At 40.6% G+C, this 20,490-nt stretch overlaps 1 protein-coding gene across 4 annotated transcripts in view; it reads left to right on the top strand.

The window, feature by feature from the left end:
* TRAPPC8 (trafficking protein particle complex subunit 8) overlaps positions 1-20,490 on the top strand; it is a 70,306-nt gene extending 49,816 nt beyond the window's left edge. For all 4 annotated transcript variants that reach the window (XM_080685959.1, XM_080685958.1, XM_080685957.1 and 1 more), the window contains 10 exons: positions 3,850-4,292; positions 5,768-5,915; positions 7,195-7,291; positions 9,747-9,815; positions 9,905-9,963; positions 12,284-12,451; positions 14,248-14,349; positions 15,391-15,536; positions 16,740-16,829; positions 17,793-20,490. In XM_080685959.1, the coding sequence (XP_080542085.1) occupies positions 3,850-4,292; positions 5,768-5,915; positions 7,195-7,291; positions 9,747-9,815; positions 9,905-9,963; positions 12,284-12,451; positions 14,248-14,349; positions 15,391-15,536; positions 16,740-16,829; positions 17,793-18,027 (1,557 nt within the window). In that variant the 3' untranslated portion in view covers positions 18,028-20,490. The remainder of the gene's footprint in view (positions 1-3,849; positions 4,293-5,767; positions 5,916-7,194; positions 7,292-9,746; positions 9,816-9,904; positions 9,964-12,283; positions 12,452-14,247; positions 14,350-15,390; positions 15,537-16,739; positions 16,830-17,792) is intronic.

The raw sequence follows: 20,490 nt of genomic DNA, 5'->3' as shown, positions 1-20,490 counted from the left end.
TTGTTAGATTCAGAGAGGAAGGGAGAGGGGGAGAGAGATAGTAACATCAATGATGAGACAGAATCATTGGTCGGCTGCCTCCTGCACTCCCCACACTGGGGACCGAGCCCACAACCCGGGCATGTGCCCTGACCGAGAATTGAACTGTGACCTGGTTCATAGGTTGATGCTTAACCACTAAGCCATGTTGGTTGAGCTATTCCTAATACCTTATGTCAGAAATATTTTATAGAATTTGAACTTTAAAGGAGTAGTGAAAGAAGTTACCGATCTACAGTCTGATGAAATATGTCTTACATTATACTAGAGGCCCGGTGCACGAAATTGTGAACGGGTGGGGTTCCTCTGCCTGGCTGGCGATCAGGGCCGATCAGGGCCATCTCACCCAGTCCTGATTGGGGCTGATGGGCCTGGCCGGCGGGGAGGGAATGCGGGAGGGCTCCAGGGTGTGTCCGGCCCTCTCGCCCAGTCCCAATTGGCCAGACCCCAGCAGCAAGCTAACGTACTGGTCTGAGCGTCTGCCCCCTGGTGGTCATTGTGCGTCATAGTGACTGGTCGAGTGGTCAACTGAACGGCTGACCGATTGGTTGGACACTTAGCATATTACACTTTTATTATCTATACTAGAAGTCCGGTGCATGAAATTCGTGCATGAGGGGGTGTGTCCCTCAGCCCAGACTGCACCCTCTCCAATCTGACACCCCTCGAGGGATGTCCGACTGCCTGTTTAGGCCTGATCCCAGTGGAATCGGGCCTAAACAGGCAGTCAGACATCCCTCTCACAAGTCAGGACTGCTGGCTCCTAACCACTCACCTACCTGCCTGCCTGATTGCCCCTAACCACTTCTGCCTGCCAGCCTGGTCACCCCCTAACCACTCCCCTGCCAGCCTGATTGCTCCTCTGCTGGCCCAATTACCCCTAACTGCCCTCCCCTGCCAGCCTGGTAACCCCTAACTGCCCTCCCTTGCCAACCTGGTCGCTCCTAACTGCCCTCCCTGCTGGCCTGGTCACCCTCAACTGCCCTCCCCTGCAGGCCTGGTCCCCCATAACTGCCCTCCCCTGCTGTCCTGGTTCCCCCAAATTGCCCTGCTGGCCTGGTCCCCCCCAACTGCCCTCCCCTATAGGCCTGGTTCCCCCAACTGCCCTCCCCTGCAGGCCTAGTCTGCTCCCCCCCAACCCCCCGCAACTACTGCCATCCCCTGCAGGCCTGGTTTCACCCAACTGCCCTCTCCTGCAGGCCTGGTTCCCCCCCCCAACTTCCCTCCCCTGATGGCCTGGTCACCCCTAACTGCCCTCCCCTGCAGGCCTGGTCCCCCCTAACTGCCCTCTCCTGCTGTGCTGGTTCCCCCAAACTGCCCTACCCTGCTGGCCTGGTCCCCCCAACTGCCCTTCCCTGCAAGCCTGCCCTCCCCGCTTGGTCCCCATGACCCCTGGCCAGGCCGACAGGCCCAAACATTCCAGCCTCTCTGCTCAGCCCCAGACATTCCAGAGGTGGCAGAGCAGTGAGGCTTTATCCGCTACCAGAGTGGGCGGGTCCCGCCTCTCCACTTGGTCCCCGCGACCCCTGGCTGGGCTGACAGGCCCAAACACTGCAGCGGCGGGACTGAGGGGACTGGGTGCCACCACCTTGTGGCTATGGGCGCCTCCGTCTTTGTGATGGAGTGATGGTTAATTTGCATATTCTTTTATTAGATAGGATATATAAAAGCCTAAGTGACAGTTATGACCAAACAACTGGCATGACCGGTAGACCAGTTGCTGTGACGCGCACGGCCATCAGGGGGCAGATGCTCAATGCAAGAGCTGCCCCCTGGTGGTCAGTGCACTCCCACAGCCAACCTCCCACGGCCCCTCCCCACCCCGGCTGGCCAGCCAACCTCCTGCAGTCCCTCCACCTGGCCAGCCAACTTCCTGCAGCCCCTCCCCCTGGCCGGCCTGCCCCCTGATAGGCCTCGATTGCCAGCCAGGCCGAGGGACCCCACTTGTGCACGAATTCGTGCACTGGGCCTCTGTTATAGGGTATTTATCAAAACAAGTGAGGATGAAAATTACTGAAACTCATTGAAAAAAAGATGAAAATTAAAATACTGTATATATACTACCACTTTAATATAGAAAAGCAGAGAAAAGAGCAGGCCCCTTCAAGTTTCCACTGACTTTCTCGTATAGACTATGTTGTGTATATATCTAGTTTATTCAGCCAGACTTGTGTGATAGATGTTTGATTTGTGTCTAGTCCTTTTCCCTTACAGATAAAACCACAGTGAATAACCACATGTATATCATTTTGCATATTTGTATTCACATATGTATTTTTAAGATAAATTAGTAAGTCTTGGTCTTTTTCATTTAAATTGAAGTTGTTACCAATATCGACTGTTTAAAAGGACTTTCAGTAACATTTGAAATAAAGGCTAGATATGTTGATTCTTCTTAAAGAGCCAACTTATTATACTTAATAAAACCTTTATTCTGAAGATACATTACACAACATCTCCATATGCTGGATCACTGATCTTTTACGTATACCATCACCTTTCCCTTTTTTTACCAGCGCCTTAGCCTTGTTAATGGTGTCCAGTTGTCTGTATATTGTAGTGTGGCTGTGGTACTTTGTCTCACTAGTTACTCATGTCGTTGTTTTGATGTAACATCTCAAGATTGATATTCCTTCACAAATGTTAGGTAATTTGACTTAAGTTTATTTGACACTAGCCAATTAGTTCAGTCATTATCTTCAGTATAATGCTATGCTGCTTTATTTTTTCCTCTTTTTAACCTATAATTGGGATTCTACATTAATCCCTTATTTTTTCATATCCATTTTAAAGCTTCTAATATCCACAAATTTTATCTGATGCCTTAAAACTGTGGTGATAATGTAGTTCCATTCAAACTTAGATTAAGAAACACAGGTATTTCCCCTGGATTTTTATAACTCCTTTGGGATTGCCAGCCATAACTTTTATTAGAACATTTTTCCTCATACTGGTTATAGTTATCCTTTCTGATATACTCAGTGTAGTTCTGACATTCATACTTAATGATTCTTTAAATGCAAGTAGTTAGCCCATATTTCTACCTCTTAGTATAGGTCCACAATATCTGAAAGTCTTGAAACCAGATGTGTGTTGGAAGTCACTTTTTGTCCTAATTTTTAGAAATTATGTGAATATGTTCATATTTATGTCCAAAGTGTTATGTAACTCCTGTTGGGTTTGTGGCAGCAACTGGTTATCAAGCTCATTTCTTGCGTGAATCATACACTAAATAAATAATACATTAAATGGGAAAAGCTATATAAAGCCCACATTAGTCACGTTCAGCTTTTGCTCCCATGTGAGTTCCTGAAAGCTTGAGGTTCTTCGAGCTTTTGGGGTTCTCAAATTATGGGTATGGAATCATGGATCTCTGTGTTCTTCCCTTTTAAGACCTATAATTTACTAGTATCTTTTCATTTTAATGATGTATAAATAAATGAGCTATTTTTCAAGTTAATATTGATAAGGACTTTTTGACTGAGGATTATTTAATTCATATAACCATATTAAATTACTTTTGACTTCTCTTGTCTATAATCTACAGAGCTGTGAAGATTTTGCCAGTAACCCTCTGTTAGTGACATTTTTCCTTTAATTCATAACTGAAATCTGCTACTGAGCAACATTGGTTTCTATCTCTTTTCTAAAATGGAGTTGTTAATTGCCACATATTCAGGGAGATATCAAAGAGAATTAAATACTTGCAAACCTTTAGTAAAGAATAGAGCATCTTAAAGTGTCATTCGTTCACTAGGGGGTCAGAATTGTTAACAGACAATATAATGCTATTTTTTCCCTCCAATGCAGGTGTTCTTTATACATTTCCCTACAGGGCTCCTCTGCGGAGAAATCCGAAAAGCATACGTAGAATTTGTCAACGTCAGCAAGTGTCCTCTCACTGGATTGAAGGTCGTTTCTAAGCGCCCAGAGTTCTTTACTTTTGGTGGTGACACGACTGCTCTGACACCACTAAGTCCCTCAGCTGCTGAGAACTGTAGTGCTTACAAGACTGTGGTGACCGAGCCTGCCTCTGTGTGTGCAGCACTCACCTCGTCAGCGTCTTCTGTACACTTCGGCATTGGCATAGGAAGTCAGCCAGAGGTGATTCCTGTTCCCCTTCCAGACTCTGTTCTTCTACCTGGAGCTTCAGTCCAACTACCACTGTGGTTACGTGGGCCGGATGAAGAAGGTGTCCATGAAATTAACTTTCTGTTTTACTATGAAAGTGTTAAAAAGCTGCCTAAAATACGGTGAGCATTAGGAAACTTCTGATTTAACCTCTTCGTTTAATATATGTGTACAAATTCAAATAAACATTTTGATATTTGCTAGCATGTCAATTTTTTATGAATTACTTCCTTCCAAATCTACATGCTGTTTTTAGCTGACGCTGTTCCTAATATAGCGAGCTATACGTTCTAAGTGGCCGAAAGTAGAAAAAATTAAGCTACATTAATCTTTTGAAAGAAATATATTTTTATTGATTCAGGGAAGAAGAGCGAGAGAGAAAAATACATCAGTGATGAGAGAGAATCATTGATCAACTGCCTCCTGCATGCCCCCTATCGAGGAAGAACCCTTAACCCGGGCATGTGCCCTGACCAGGAATCAAACCGTGACCGGGTTCACAGGTCAATGCTCAACCACTGAGCAATACCAGCCAGGCTAGCTTAATCTTTTTAGTGGCTTCTCTATTTACAAACTTTACGATTCTTTAATAAAACGGAATTTTTTGGCTAGAGTTATCACATAATAACGAAGTTCACAAGTACCATTTGTATATGAAGACAACATGCCTGCAGTCATTCTGTTTTAAGAAAATTATTTTAACTTTCTTCTTCCCTTGTGCCCTCTCCTGCCCCACGAGAATGTATAAAAAAAAGTATGTATGTGCTTGACAGATGATTGGGTGGTGTTTTAATGGAACTCACTAAAGAAATCAAACCTGTCTCTGACAAGGACTGTGGCCTATCCTATTATATAGCAGAATATTTTCATTGTGCATTGTCATTTTTATAAAATTAACTAGGAGTGATTGTGCTACATTTATTTTATTTAATGGAGTATTTAAAATATAAGACTCTGAGGAGAAATGATACAGTATTTGTAAGCATAAGAACATTTCAGATCCTCATTCAGTGCTAATTCCTCAAGAAGAGGATAGAGAGTACTCTGGCCAAGACAACAGGGAAGGCCTTACGGAATGTAGTAGGGATGAAATGAGCTTCCAAGGAAAGTGAAGACTTCAGAATTTGCATATCGAGGGGGATAGACGTAGTGGGTCTCCCAGGACTATGTATGAAGATTTACGAGATTTACAACCTGAACGACTTAGTTTGGCCACAGTGTAAAACATAAAGGAGCGAGTAAAGGGAACTAAATACAGCCTGGAATGTAAGGCTTTACTGTGGAGGGCTTGGAGTGACAGGTGGAAGTGTGGAGTTGACGTGGTAGGCAGTTTCTCTGGAGCTGCTGTCACAGAAGAGGCATGGTCAGGACATGATTACATGAAGATTGTTTTCCTAAGTCAGAGAGACTAATAGTACCCTCCAAAGGAGAACTGATTGAACTTAAGGCCAACTAGGTAATTTTACTTCATTATATATATATCTTTTAAATAAATGATTCTGAAAGTGATGAGGTTTTAAAAGCTTTATTTGGAATTTAGAGACTCAGACACAGGAAGAGGTTTTTAGATTAAATTTGCAGTTTTTTGTTTCTTCAGTCACAGGATATTAAGACACACAGCAGTTATTTGCACCAGCCGATCTCTGAACGTTCGTGCCACTGTCTGCAGAAGTAACTCTCTTGAAGATGAGGAGGGCAGAGGAGGCAATATGCTAGTCTTTGTGGATGTGGAAAACATCAATACTGTAAGTTGGCTTAAAACTAAATTTTGTTTTTAATTCTATTTGAAGTATTTCCTTTGTTTTTAGTAATGGATATTTTTCCGTTCACAAGAACAGAGTATGAAAACATACTAATTCTCCATTAGCTTTATAATTTTAAGTCTCCAAATAAAAAGATCTGGTGGCATAAATATGGTACATTTGCACATGATAATGTAGCCTCATATGCTAGTAATTCAACCCAAAAGAGATCTCACCATTGAGAATCTCTTTTATAATTAAATTTATAAAGCTCTGTTAGGATTTCACATTCAGTATTAATTTGATAACCCTTCACATACTTTTCTGACAGTACAATTTCCAAAGCTTTTTAAACATTTTACCATTCCTGTTTATGTACTCAAAACATAAAAATAAATATTCTTAAAAAGGAATGCAATCTCATAATTAAAATAGGATCTGAGCTTTAGAGTGGTTCGATTCAAATACTTACTTTAAAATATTATTAATTCTATAATGTACTTTGCTTTTAGCTTCATAAATTTGTAAGGGCACTTCTTTGTAGGATATTTAGGGTTAATGCACTAATACTTTGATGATCCCACCCCCCAAAAAAAATCAATAATTGAAAGAGTAAGAAAATTTTCATTTTCATATTGGCTCTTATTCAGGAGAATAAAAACATATGTGGTTTAAATAACTTTATTTATATTGCGATTCTGTTTTGTCAGTTGTGTTTTTTCTCATATCATTTTATTTTTATTTATTTTTTAAATTCTTTATTGTTGAAAGTTTTACATATGTCTCCTTTTTCCTATTGACCTCTCCCCGTTCGCTCCCGCCCTCTAGCACATACCCCCCTATTGTCTGTGTCCATTGGTCATGCTTATTGTTTTGTAGAGGTTTTTTTTCCCGTTTTTTTGCCTTAACGGGAATGGGTTATATCAGAACGATCAGAAGAAATAAAATAATGATATAGTTTTGATTAAAAATTGAGAACAAATAATTCTCGATTAAACACTATCAGTAACTCATTATGAATACTTTTAGTGTTTTTAAAATTTGCCACTAGGAATACATTATAAACATTTCTTAGATGCAATGTTGGTTTGTCTGTTTTAAGAATGTTAAAGGAATTTAAATAACAAACTTTCTGAAATGTGTATCGTTAATTTATTTTAAAATAAAATTTCCATCTTATGTTAATCGATGTTGACTTTGGTATCAGTGTTTGAATATTGTTTTCATTAGAATACATTAGTGCTCCTAAATCCTGAATGATTCTTTCATTTCTTTTTGATAGAGTGAAGCAGGTGTTAAGGAATTCCATATAGTACAAGTATCAAGTAGTAGCAAACACTGGAAGTTACAGAAATCTGTAAATCTCTCTGAAAACAAAGGTTTGTGCCTTTTTCCCTCTTCATAGTAAATTCTGACATATCTTCATTGCTTGACTTTTTTCCCCCTAGAATAGTACCATAATATGGCACCTTCCTTAAAACTGATTTTATTAAGCATGAAATTGTGCCTTCATTAGTTTAAGTAACTATAAATCAAATTACTTTTTTAATTGATTCTTTTCCATCTTCCATCTTTTTATTCTCTTCAAGATCTATTTGCATTATTTTTTATTCACTCATAAAATTGGTACCTGGATACACGATCACTGTCAAAATTTCAAACAGTTCAGAAACCTACAGACTAGAATATGGAAGTTTCCTTTGCCATCAGAAGGCTGGGTTTTCTGAGTATAACCATGCCTATGTACTCACTGGCTCTTCTGTGTATTTCCATACCTATACAGCATCAGAAAAAGAGAATATGCATACTTGTGATATATATTGTGACAGATTGTTTTCCAGAATATTTCTGTCAGTTTATCATCCTGACAGTAACAAGAGAGTATCTAGTAGAGTGGAGTGAGGCTGGAAAAATGATATTTGCTCCTTCTGGAAATGAATTGTATGATACATACTCAAAAAATATAAAAAATGTTTAAACCCTTAGCCTCAGGGTCATCCTTGTTTTGGGCATTTATATAAAGGAATTAACTTAAAATAAGGGAAACCCATATAGGTCAGAGCAGTTTATTGTAAGATTTATGCTCACTAGGGAAAAATTCAGTGTAGCTGTAATATAAATTAAGCTGCAATTAAAACTATTGTGGTAATTAAAATATATTAGCATTTTAGAGGTGTTTGCAATGGTGAAAAAATATATTCTAGCAAATTATGTGCATATAACAATATTGGTATAAATCGTGCATATTATGAAGAAACTAAAGGCCCGATGCACGAAATTCGTTCAGGGGGCTCGGTCCTTGCAGCCGTGGTGGCTGCCTTGGCCCTCACAGCCCCAGCTTAGTCTGGAAGGTCATTTGGCCATCTGGTCTAATTAGCATATTATGCTTTTATTATTACAAATACTGAAAGGAAATGAAGTAATGATAGAGTGGTGGGATTTTAGACTTCCTAGCCCACAAGTTCTAATCTTTCAAACTTCTATCTATACTGTCATATATACACTCAGTGGCCAGATTATTATGATCTCTGAATGCATAATAATCTGGCCACTCAGTGTGTGTGTGTGTGTGTGTATATATATTAGAGGCCCGGTGCATGAATTCGTGCATGGGTGGGCATCCGGCCAGCCTGGTCAGGGGGAGAGGACATGGGCAGTTGGCCGGCCTGCCTGCTGGTTGAACTCCTGGTCCAGGGGACAATTTGCATATTAGCCTTTTATTATATAGGATGTACACTGAGTGGCCAGATTATTATGCATTCAGAGATCATAATAATCTGGCCACTCAGTGTATATATAGACAGACATAATGAATATGTATTTCAAGAAAATTTAATTTTATCCTTTTAAAGAGCTGAGTGAGATTTAGTTTATTGAGATGAAAGCAAAGACATTTTTGCTTCAACATCCTATGTAATAAAAGCCCAGTGACCAAAACGGTAGAACGACCAGAGACCAGAACGACCATGGCCCCTCGCCCCAGCTGGTCCCGCCCCCCAGGGAGCGGTTAGGGGTGATCAGGCAGGCAGAGGTGGTTAGGGGCGATCATGCAGGAAGGCAAGTGGTTAGAGGCTATCAGGGAGGTAGGCAGAGGCGGTTAGGGGCGATCAGGCAGGCAGACGAGCAGTTAGGAGCCAGTGGTCCCAGATTGCGACTGCCCGTTTAGGCCCACCGGCGGGCCTAAACCGGCAGTCGGACATCCCCCGAAAGGTCCCGGATTGTGAGAGGGTACAGGCTGGGCTGAGGGACACCCCCATGCACGAATTTTGTGCACTGGGCCTCTAGTCTATATATATATAAAAGCCTAAGTGACCGAACAACAGGCCGACTGGTCGCTGTGACGCTCACTGACCACCAGGGGGCAGACACTCAGCGCAGGAGCTGCCCCCCGGTGGTCATTGTGCTCCCACAGCCAATTTCCCATGGCTGGCCAACCTCCTGTGGTCCCTCCCCTCGGCCAGCCAACCTCCTGTGGTCCCTCCCCATGGCCGACTGGCACGATGACCCTGATGGGGGCCATCGGCCAACCTTCCGTGGTCCTGCCCTTGCCCTCCCACCCTGGCCAGCTAACCTCCTGCAGCCCCTCCCACCAGCTGGCCGGCCCAGATGGCCCCAATTGGAACCTCCCGTGGCCCCTCCCACGGCCAACCTTCTGCGGCCCCCATTGGCCCCAATCGCTGGCCAGGCCGAGGGACCCCACCCATGCACAAATTCATGCACCGGGCCTCTAGTTATTTATAATTACGAATTATTTTCCAATTTGACTGAGGAAATCTGAATAATGATTTTTCGCATGTCATAAACTGAGAACGGTCTTTGAAATTTTCTTCCTAGATGCCAAACTTGGCAGTAGGGAAAAAGGAAAGTTTTGCTTCAAGGCAATACGATGTAAGGAAAAAGAAGGTAAATTCATTTTACTTCAACCTTTCTTTGTGGTCATTTTATATTTCATGCCAGTGATATGATTAGGTTTTTTCCCTCTATTTTTTCAGTTGCCACACAGTCCTCAGAAAAATACACCTTTGCAGATATCATCTTTGGAAATGAACAGGTATGCAAATAAACACAGAGGCATTTGATTTTTTGAAATAATTTTCTTCCTTTATTGTCTAAAGTTTTACATAGTAGCATTTGATTTTAAAAGTCACAGTTCTCCAAAAAAATAATAAGAATAATAACAATAAAAGTCACAGTTTTGGAACATCTGCCTCTTTTGGCAAAACTATTGCTTTAGTAATCCCCACATTCTTTGGTGGATGAACTTGTCAACTTCGTTGGGTTTTACAACTTGACTTCATGTCCCAAAACAGACCAAAAATGCTGTAAGGGTTATACCATTTTAATCAATTACTTAAAATTAACTTTCTTTTAAGAGTATCATGGAATAAGTATAGTTCTTGGGGCTAAAAAAAAAAAAAAAAGAAACAGGATTATATGAAGAAACCTGTCTACTAGAGAAAGTGGAACACAAAGATGATACTCCTTCGGATTTTGGTTACCATATGGTTCTGAGACCCAGATAATGAACTCTTATGATTTTAAATGTATTATTGTCTAGAGCAGTGATACTCCCAACTTCATTATTTGTAAGAATTCCCTAGAGTAGTAGTTTTCAAACTTTCAAAATGTGCATATGAGTCACCTGGGGATGTAAAATGCAGATTCTGATGTAGCAGGACTGGAGTGAGCCTGAGAGTCTATATTATTATACTGGAGGCCCGGTGCACGAAATTCATGCACTCACGGTGGGGGTGGGGGAGGGTCCCTTCAGTCCGGCCTGTGCCCTCTCGCAGTCTGGGAGCCCTTGGGGGGAGCGGGCCTAAGCTGGCAGTCGGACATCCTTAGTGCTGCCATGGAGGTGGGAGAGGCTCCCGCCACTGCCACTGAGCTCACCAGCCATGAACCCGGCTTCTAGTTGAGCGGCGCTCCCCTGTGGGAGCGCACTGACCACCAGGGGGCAGCTCCACCATTGAGTGTCTGCCCCATGGTGGTCAGTGTGCGTCATAGTGACAGGACGTTCCACCGTTCAGTCGATTTGGATATTAGCCTTTTATTACATAGGAAGCTGCCAGGTGATCTTGAGGTTATCAGTCTGCAGACCCTATATGTGACTTAGAGAATTTTGTAAAAATGAGAGCTTTGCCTTTCTACCTCTAAAGCTCCATTTCCTTATGTCTTGGGTGGAGATTGGGAATATGCATTTTCAACCAGCCCTGCAGATAATCTGAAGAGGTGATCTGGGGATCTGCTTCTAAAAAATTCTGGACCAAGGATGTAAAATTCTGTGTTGTTGTGTGCTGTTACTGGCATTACTTCTTCCTTGTGTTTTTTCCCTTGATAATTCCAAACATCCTTTTACTTTTTGTATTTCTCTTATCATTTGCCTTCATCTGACTTACTCTTTGTGACTGTCTTGACATTTTGAGGAAACAGCTATTTAGAAATAGCTCAGCACAAAACCCCAATAATTCTAAAACAAGTATGACTTTTGGAGCTACTGGGCTTCCCAAATGGTTGAATTTAGCTTTCAGGACTTCAGTTGCTTTGTTTGGTTCATTTTTTAATTTAAAATACCTACAAACATTACCAGGACTCTTAAATTATATTCAGGATGTAATTGTATTGTTACTGAATAGTTTTGTATGGGACCATTGAAGACAGAAACAAAGGCATTTTCCCTTACGATGAATCTGGTTGAGTAGAACTTACCAAGCATTGCAGATCAATGAGAAAACGACGGACAGTAGTTTACCAGAAAAGTTCCCTCCTAATGGGGACAATGTATATATTAATAGTTATTAAACCTAAGGTTGGCATCTGTATAATACAGCTGTAATGCAGGAAATCTAAGTAAGAGACTTTACGATGAAACACAATATTTCATAAAGGGAAATCCTGCAGTGCTGAGTCCATTTAAAATTCTTTTCTCATATTCTATCCCTTCAAGTGTGACAGCCGAATTAATACCAGAGTCACTTGCATTCTGGTTGGTGGGATGTTGCCTAGTGTTCTAAGTATTTGAATGAGAAATACTTTAATATTTTAATAGTAAAAAAAATTACTTTCTTTTCAACAATTTATTTTTTAATCATTTTCTTAGAGCTCCTCATTCATCATGGATACTTGAAAGATCAAATCTAATGTCACAGCAGTGTAGATTAATTATTTTGAAGTAACATCTTTTAAGATTCCGGGTAATATGTACCAGATATTTTAGGTGTTTAAGTATTGGTGTGGCCTCTCTATAGTCAACACATTGACATGAAATTATCGAATCAGCCTTTTGGGTATGTACAAGTTATAGAAATAGAAGTTTGGCAGGGTATATTCAGTAGAAAACATTTATTAGACAAGTGATATTCTTTCAACAGATAATAAGTTCTGCAAGCCCGTGTGCAGATTTCTTTTATCGAAGTTTATCCTCTGAATTAAAAAAAGTCCAGCCGTCAGCGCATATGGAAAAACAGTCAGTAGAGGATGCGGTGAGATTAATTCAGAAGTGCAGTGAGGTGGATTTGAATGTTGTCATATTGTGGAAGGTATGTGATGTTACGTTATTTCAGCAAGCCTTGCTTATATATATTTGACTCTTGAGCTGAAGAACAAATGTAAACTGCTAATTATGTTTTTCCTGCTTCAATATTCCAGTTTCAGTATTAAGGTTGTTTTATAACTTTTTTAGTAGTTCCATAATGACTTTTTTTTGCCAAAAGGAAGAATTCATTCAAATTCAATCACTTTTCTCGGTATTATTGCTATTTCTAAGTGGTGCTGAGAATACTGTACACATGATGAGCTTCATGGCAGCAGGTGTTAAACTCTTTACTAATGAGTAAACTCTTCCCAAACACTGGAAAAGGGGAAATGGCAGCATGAACCTCTTGGTACCCATTACTCATTTGTTGCTGTTCATCTTCATATATTCCATTTGCCTCTCCCCTTTGTTTTCTTCTATTTTTACCTTTATTTTTTGCTGTAGCGTATTTTAAAATTTATTTTTATTTATTTTGGAGAGAGAGAGAGAAACATCAGTTGGCTGTTCTATTTATTGATGCATTCATTGGTAGATTCTTGTATGTGCTCTGACCGGGGGTTGAACCTGCGGCTTTGACATATTGGGATGACGCTCTAACCAACTGAGCTACCCAGCTGGCAGGGCCTGTAGCATTTTCTTTTTATAATAACAGAATATTTTATCTGAAAATGCTGCTGCATATACTCCCAGCAGAGAGAGAGGAATATAATAAGCCTTTGCCTCTGTGTTGGTATTCCAGTAGAGAAAAGGAGCTTGTCTCATGACACTGTTCTTTTGTACTAGTGCCTTAGGCGCTCTAGAGCAAATTGGAAAAGATTTCAAGATGAGTCTCTGAAATATCCAAGCCAGCTGTGTTATATTGAGGCAGACAGATTTCGACAAATACTTCATAGATTGAATGAATAAATAAAAGTAGAAATGCTGACACAGCCGTGAGTGTTAGTAATTGATAGGGAGTAGCCATAATATTTCTACCTTCCTTTAAATACTGCGCTGGTTACTTTTTTTTTTTTTGAGAAACAAAGCCGAGTTTATTTGTTCATTTCTTGCATTTGCAATACTCCTCGGTGACATCCTTGGCCTGAGACTCTTTGCCATAGTCCATAACCACACAGCTGCAGCCAGCCAGTTCTCCGGGGCTTTCCTCTCTGTCGGTTTCCTAGTGGCTGATGTATTCCCCTGGCTTCTGGTTGTCAAGGTAATTAGGTTGATTTGGTGTGGGGCACCAAGGGCCTCTGCCCGCTGGACATACAGAGCTCCTCAGAGTCGGAGACAAGCACACAGATGGCCTTGGCACATGGCTGAGCTGTGGCAGCTTGGAGAGTTCCGCACGCTAGGCCATGGCGCTGAGGGCGGTCTCCAGCGCAGAGCAGCATTAGCCCCATTTCACCTCCAGCAGCCATGCGCCCTCAGCCATGGAGGTGGGTTAGGGATCGAGCCCAGATTGGGACGCACCCAACCCCCACTCAGCCTAACTCCGCAGCCGCAGGGAAAGAGTGTCCCTGAGTGCCCTAACCGGTTTGGCTCAGTGGATAGAGCGTCGGCCTGTGGACTGAAGGGTCCCAGGTTCGATTCCGGTCAAGGGCATGTACCTGGGTTGCAGGCACATCCCCAGTAGGAGGTGTGCCAGAGGCAGCTGATGGATGTTTCTCTCTCATCGATGTTTCTAACTCTCTATCCCTCTTTCTTCCTCTCTGTAAAAAAAATCAATAAAATATATTAAAAAAAAAAAAAAAGTGTCCCTGAGTGCTTTTCAGGCTCCTGCTCAGCAGGGTGACATTCCTGTGCTTTGTGTCTTAGGCTTACGTGGTGGAAGACAGTAAGCAGCTGATTTTGGAAGGTCAGCATCATGTTGTTCTTCACACTGTAGGAAAAGAAGCCTATTCGTATCCTCAGAAACAGGTACTCACAGTTTGCGGCTTTCCTGTAAACTGGGGCGGGCGGGGGAGGGTGTTGTATTTTTGATGCGGTCTGGCTTGTGCAAGCCTTTATGTTGGGATTTGAGTTGGTGGTTGGTTGAGAAGACTGATTAAAATTAGAAATGAACGTAAATTTCTTATAAAATTCATTAACCCGTTCTAAGAGTATTAAGATGCATTTGTGGTTCCTAAAGTATACTCTATATTGAATCTAGAATTCATATTATATAAAGAATTGCTTTGCTTGAGAGAACAATGTTCTATTTCCTCACTTGTAACAGGCCCACCCTGTTGTGGAATTCCAGGGGCATCTGTTAAAATGTACCAGCGCCCTCTGGAGTTGGGTAGCAGCTGGTAATAGTGATTAATGTGTTTTCTTATTTCTCCTGAAATACTGTTTGATCTTACCGAAAAGTTCTCATAGTATTTGTGAACAAAATTTAAGCACATTTAGTCCAGTAATTCAAATAGTTACCTTATGTTGTTTTTATAAATACTAGATCTTAATTTTCAAGCTTTACATTAAAAAGTTAAACAGATGCTATACAACGGAATGAATATAGCTTTACTACTAAGCACTTTCACCAGATAAGAACCACAACTTTTGAAATTATCGTTATTATTATGAACCCTTTTTATATATGAGGAAATTAAGTCTTAACATATTAAATAGCTTATCTAAGATCATAGAGCTAATATGTGAACTTGCTGGAATTCATGGAGACAGCCAATGATTCTCTCTCCTTGATGTTTCTATCTTTCTCCATCTCCCTTCCCTCTCTGAAACCAATAAAAATATATTAAAAAACAACAACATTTAAGTCCAGCATATAATAAATGGGAAATGAATAAATGATTCCATATGCTAGTTTTTTATCCTAAATTATATTGCAAATGATTCCAGCTGTTTGTTTAAATAACAGCAGAAATAGTGTCTGCTTTACTTTATTGGTTTTAACTTTGTATTCATTACACATGATAATAAGGCAGGGCTTTTATTGTCATGTATTTTTTCTTTTTTCAGGAGCCACCAGAAATGGAACCATTAAAATTTTTCAGGCCAGAAAACACTGCAGTTTCTTTGAGACCATCCGTAGAGCAGCTTTCTAGTCTCATTAAAACAAGTCTTCACTACCCAGAGTCACTTAACCACCCATTTCATCAAAAAAGGTTTGAGGGGTTTTTTGTTAAAATTTTTATACAACACATACACACTTATTTAATTTGACAATGGCATTAATCCAAATGCTGAAGGAGAAACTTAGAATAATAGTTAATCTGTAAGTATTGGTGTTAGTAATGTACCCTGTACTACAGCTCTCTGTGTTGCTGCTATGGTTAAAGATGGATATTGCCTCAGCTACCTCAGTTGCCAAAAGTTTCCTTTTAATGCACGGATTTATCATTAAGTCAGAAACAAGGAAAAAATGTTATATCATTTTGTGTTTGTTTGAAGACAGAAATTAAACCCAAGACATGAATGCAATATAGATACATCAAAACAGTTCAAATTTCGACAGTATTAATTACTTAAGATTTACCAAGTGGTAAACTTCCAGAGGAAAATGAAGAGGGAGTGGAGTGCCAGGTTGCTGAGATGTGTGGGTAAAAGAATTGACAGGGCCGAAACCGGTTTGGCTCAGTGGATAGAGCGTCGGCCTGCGGACTGGGGGGTCCCGGGTTCGATTCCGGTCAGGGGCATGTGCCTTGGTTGCGGGCACATCCCCAGTGGGAGGTGTGCAGGAGGCAGCTGATGGATGTTTCTCTCTCATCGATGTTTCTAGCTCTCTATCCCTCTCCCTTCCTCTCTGTAAAATATCAATAAAATATATTTAAAAAAAAAAAAAAGAAATGACAGGAATGAATGAAGAGTAACAGAAACCCAGGAATGGGCTGGGGCTGGCGAGCCAGGAGCTCCATCCCAATGAAAAAGCACTGGGTACTGTGCCGAAGGTGCCCTGTCTCCTGAGAGGCTGAATGGAGGAAGAGAACGGTTATGTGTGGGCATTTCCATGATTGATTTTTTCCTCCATTGACCTTCTGTAGTTGAGATTATTTACTTTTGTTTTCATTTTGGGAAATAACCACCTAGAAATATTTCAGTTGGTGTTTTTTTTAAGGTTAACTATAATACATTGAAATAAAAAACGGGTTTGTGGATGTGTATATTCTGATATTCAGGCATTGTATTACTATGTTTTACTCTATTTACATACACAATTTGTCTTAAGTGGTTTTGGGTCTCAGTTTTTTTCCTTCTTGAATCTAGTTTTTAAGGAGCTTCTTCTCTGTTAGGTGCTCTTAAGTGTTATGTACTCGAAGGTTGGTTTTTAAAAGCACACCGCCGATTATCTGTTTGTTTCTCTTCCGTAGCCTTTGTTTAGTTCCCGTCACCCTCTTACTTTCCAATTGCTCTAAGGCTGATGTCGACGTCATAGTTGATCTTCGGCACAAAACGACAAGGTAAAGGTCTATGTAGGGTAAGGTTATTTTATAGTTTAAGGTTCATCTGAGAGCAACGTAATATTTTGAAATTCTGCAAATAGTTACTAACATGGATAACGTTTACTCAGGCACGTCTTGATTTCTCTGTTTGGTGTTGCAGAAGTGTTAGCAAAGGGTTACGGAGGGTCATCTTAGCATAGGACAGGGACAAAATGGAAAGCATCCCCCAAGCACAAAATTAATTTGACCAGAGCTAGAAGTTTTTATAGAAGTTTGTTGGTGAGAAGGAACTCTAAAATTGAAAACCAGCAAGATTGTGATAAAAAGTGTGTTTTTTTTAAAGTTTTATTTTCCTGATTATAAATAATATTAAAAAAAAAATGCTGGTTCATACTCCCGCATCTGATATTCCAACAGCTGGTGCTTTTTGGAATTCAGAAATTTGTGGATTGTTAGTAATGTGAAACATACACTCATTATTGTTGATTAACATCCCAGGATCGGAAGCAGCTCTCTGAAATCCAAACACATTCTGTGTGTGATTATTTGTATTGTAATTAAGGAACTAATGACTTATTGGTAGATACTGAGTTGCTTTCCATTTTTCAGTATTATAAACAGCTTCAATATTATAAGCATTCTTCCATACACATGGGTTTTTATGTATGGATAGCCAGGTGGTAGTTAAAAGCTTGGGTTTGAAAACAGGTCCCATCATTTGCTAGCTGCTGTTTTGAGTGTTAAATAAGATAATTCACTCTTAGCCTTGTACCTAGAACATAGTAACTGTTCATAAATGTTAACTATTATAGCAATAGTAATAACAGCAATGCCATTATTGTTATCATTAATAAATAGTTGGCTTCATAAAATTATTTCTAGAAATTGAATTGCTAGATAGAAGGGATGTGTTAATTGGGACCTCGGGGATAAATTTATAAAGAAAAAACCCTTAAACTTACCCTTTCCCTCCTTCCTTAGTCCAGAATCATTGGAAATCCATGGATCATTTACATGGCTTGGACAAACACAGTATAAACTGCAGCTTAAAAGCGAGGAGATTCACAGCTTGCAGCTGAAAGCATGCTTTGTCCACACAGGTGTCTATAACCTTGGAACTCCTAGGGTATTTGCCAAGTTATCGGACCAAGTGACAGTGTTTGAAACAAGTCAGCAGAACTCCATGCCTGCCCTGATCATCATTAATAATGTGTGACAGCTTGTAAAGTTGTACTGAAATCCACAAGAATCAGTTTATTTTACTGACTGACTTTTACAGCAGTATTTGGAATACCTAACTTGTTCTCGAGGTTGGTGTCGGATCACTGCAAAATACTTGTCAATTTGCTGATGATGTAAAGCACGTTGGACTGAGAAACTGATACTCTTCTTTTGTATTTCTTTAAACCTGGTAATAATTTACATGCTCATATTGCAGAATTTCAACATATCCATGCACCTTATTAAGCACCATCTTAAAAACCAGTGTCTAAGTCTGCTGTTACAACTTATCGATGGTATGCAAACATTAGACGATTTTGAGGAAGAAAGGGCCTCGTTGGCAATACTCCTGTTAAGCCTTTAGTCAAATTCCAGCTTTACTGTGAAGTTCAATAGAGTATGAAATACAAACTTTCCTGTCTTGCTTCACACGGTTCTCTAAAATCAGTTCTGAACTTTGGTTATAAGTCATGGTTCAGTACCTGGTGGTTCCCTATGGCTTATACATAACTTTGTAAAAAGAAATTTTTTTCTGATGCTTTGAATATAGTTTTGAAAGGAGTTTGACCTTTTTTTCCTCATTCATCTCATCATAGTGTGCACTATTTCACAATATGAGATTTTTGTCATTTAAATTATCATATTCTTTATTATGTAACTTTAACATTTGAGTTGATCTGTTTAAAATATAAATTTCAGTTAATAAAAATAAGCTTTTCAAAAATGTATTATATTTATAACAAATGTACTGTAAATAGAATAAAGACACGCTATTCACTGTATAAATTTATTAGATGGGGTTTTTTTCTATTCTGAGGACCTAATATATTCTTTATTTAAAGTGAATACCAGCTGTATTATGATGGCAGGTACCTGACCAATTTCCTGAGAAAGCGTTTTCTCATCTCTGGTTCCAAAGGGAAGCACAGTCTTGGTTCCTGCCGTCCTTGTGACCTTGGTACACGTGGGCACGTGCATCTCGTCTGCCAGTGTGTGTGTCTGATGCCCAGTTACACATGTGTAATCCTCTTCTCTCCGGGGAAAGGAAGATCCGTGCTTATGAACCCGTTAGGAATGACCACCTTGAAGGCCGGGGCTGGTTATGGCAGACCAGGTCATTTAGCCTTCCTGCTGAAGCCAAGTAAAAATCTGAACGAAGTAGAAGAAAACATCTTAACAAAAACCAAGTGTGACCAATATAGCCAGTTATAAGAGGACCAAATCCAGAAGGAAGTCCAGAGAGATGAGACCGTCCTTTGGGACTCTTTCCTTGGAGTGTTGACCACTTAGGAAGCAGCAGCTGAGAGGCAGAGCCTTGCGTTGGGCATACCTGAGAAGAAGTACAGGTCAGGAGAAATCAACCAAACTGAAGCAAGGAGAGGAAAATGGGTGAAAAAAAAATGAGTTCAGTGAGAGAGGCTACCTGTTTATTTGGAGTCCTAGAAAGGAGAGAGGATAGGGCAAAAGCAGTATCTGAAGAGATCCTTTGAGAATTTTCCAAGATGCACATCAAGTTACAGATTCAAGTAGTGCAGTAAGTTTCAAACAATACGAATAAAAGAAACCTATGTATCCAGATGCATCACGGTGACACAGTGGAAATTAAAGGGAAACAATCTTAAATACAGAAGACAAAACTTGAATGGTAGTAATTCAACAAATACCCGACTTCTCACCAAAAATAACAGAAGCCAGAAGATAGTGTGGTGTCCTCAAAGGACTGAAACCAAATGCTAAGCCAGAATTCTCCACTCAGCAAGAATTCCTTTCAAAATGGAAGTGAAACTAAGATATGTTCAGACAGACAAACCCAGAGAGTTGACTTCCAGGTGGCCGCAGGACAGTGGTGTCTGCCCAAATCAAAATGTTCCCATTCATTCTCCAAATAAGTGTGCAAATCAACTAGAAGAGCAGGTGAAGCCACACCTAACTCGTGCTTTTAGCCTAACTAGACAGATTTTTGCTAGCCTGATACCTGTCCGGGGAAGTTTAATACTGATTCCCACCTGGCTGTCCGCCTCTCCTGGGAGCTTTTGTGGTGAGTGGAGGAGGGGAAGACGGATCCAGAAAGACTGGAAAGTAAGAGAACAGAGGACTTATGGGTGAGTTGAAGTCACTCTAGACCAAGGGTGGACAAACTTTTTGACTCGAGGGCCACAATGGGTTCTTAAACTGGACCGGAGGGCCGGAACAAAAGCATGGATGGAGTGTTTGTGTGAACTAATATAAATTCAAAGTAAAGGAGCGGCTGCCCTGACCGGTTTGGCTCAGTGGATAGAGCGTCGGCCTGCGGACTGAAGGGTCCCAGGTTTGAGTCCGGTCAAGGGCATGTACCTTGGTTGCGGCACATCCCCAGTGGGAGGTGTGCAGGAGGCAGCTGATCGATGTTTCTCTCTCATTGATGTTTCTAACTCTCTATCCCTCTCCCTTTCTCTCTGTAAAAAATCAATAAAATATA

The sequence above is a fragment of the Plecotus auritus genome (assembly GCF_963455305.1).
Source record: "Plecotus auritus genome assembly, chromosome: 8".
Taxonomy (NCBI): domain Eukaryota; kingdom Metazoa; phylum Chordata; class Mammalia; order Chiroptera; family Vespertilionidae; genus Plecotus; species Plecotus auritus.
Note: the sequence above shows the minus strand (reverse complement) of the source record. Positions and strands in the feature narration are given on the sequence as shown.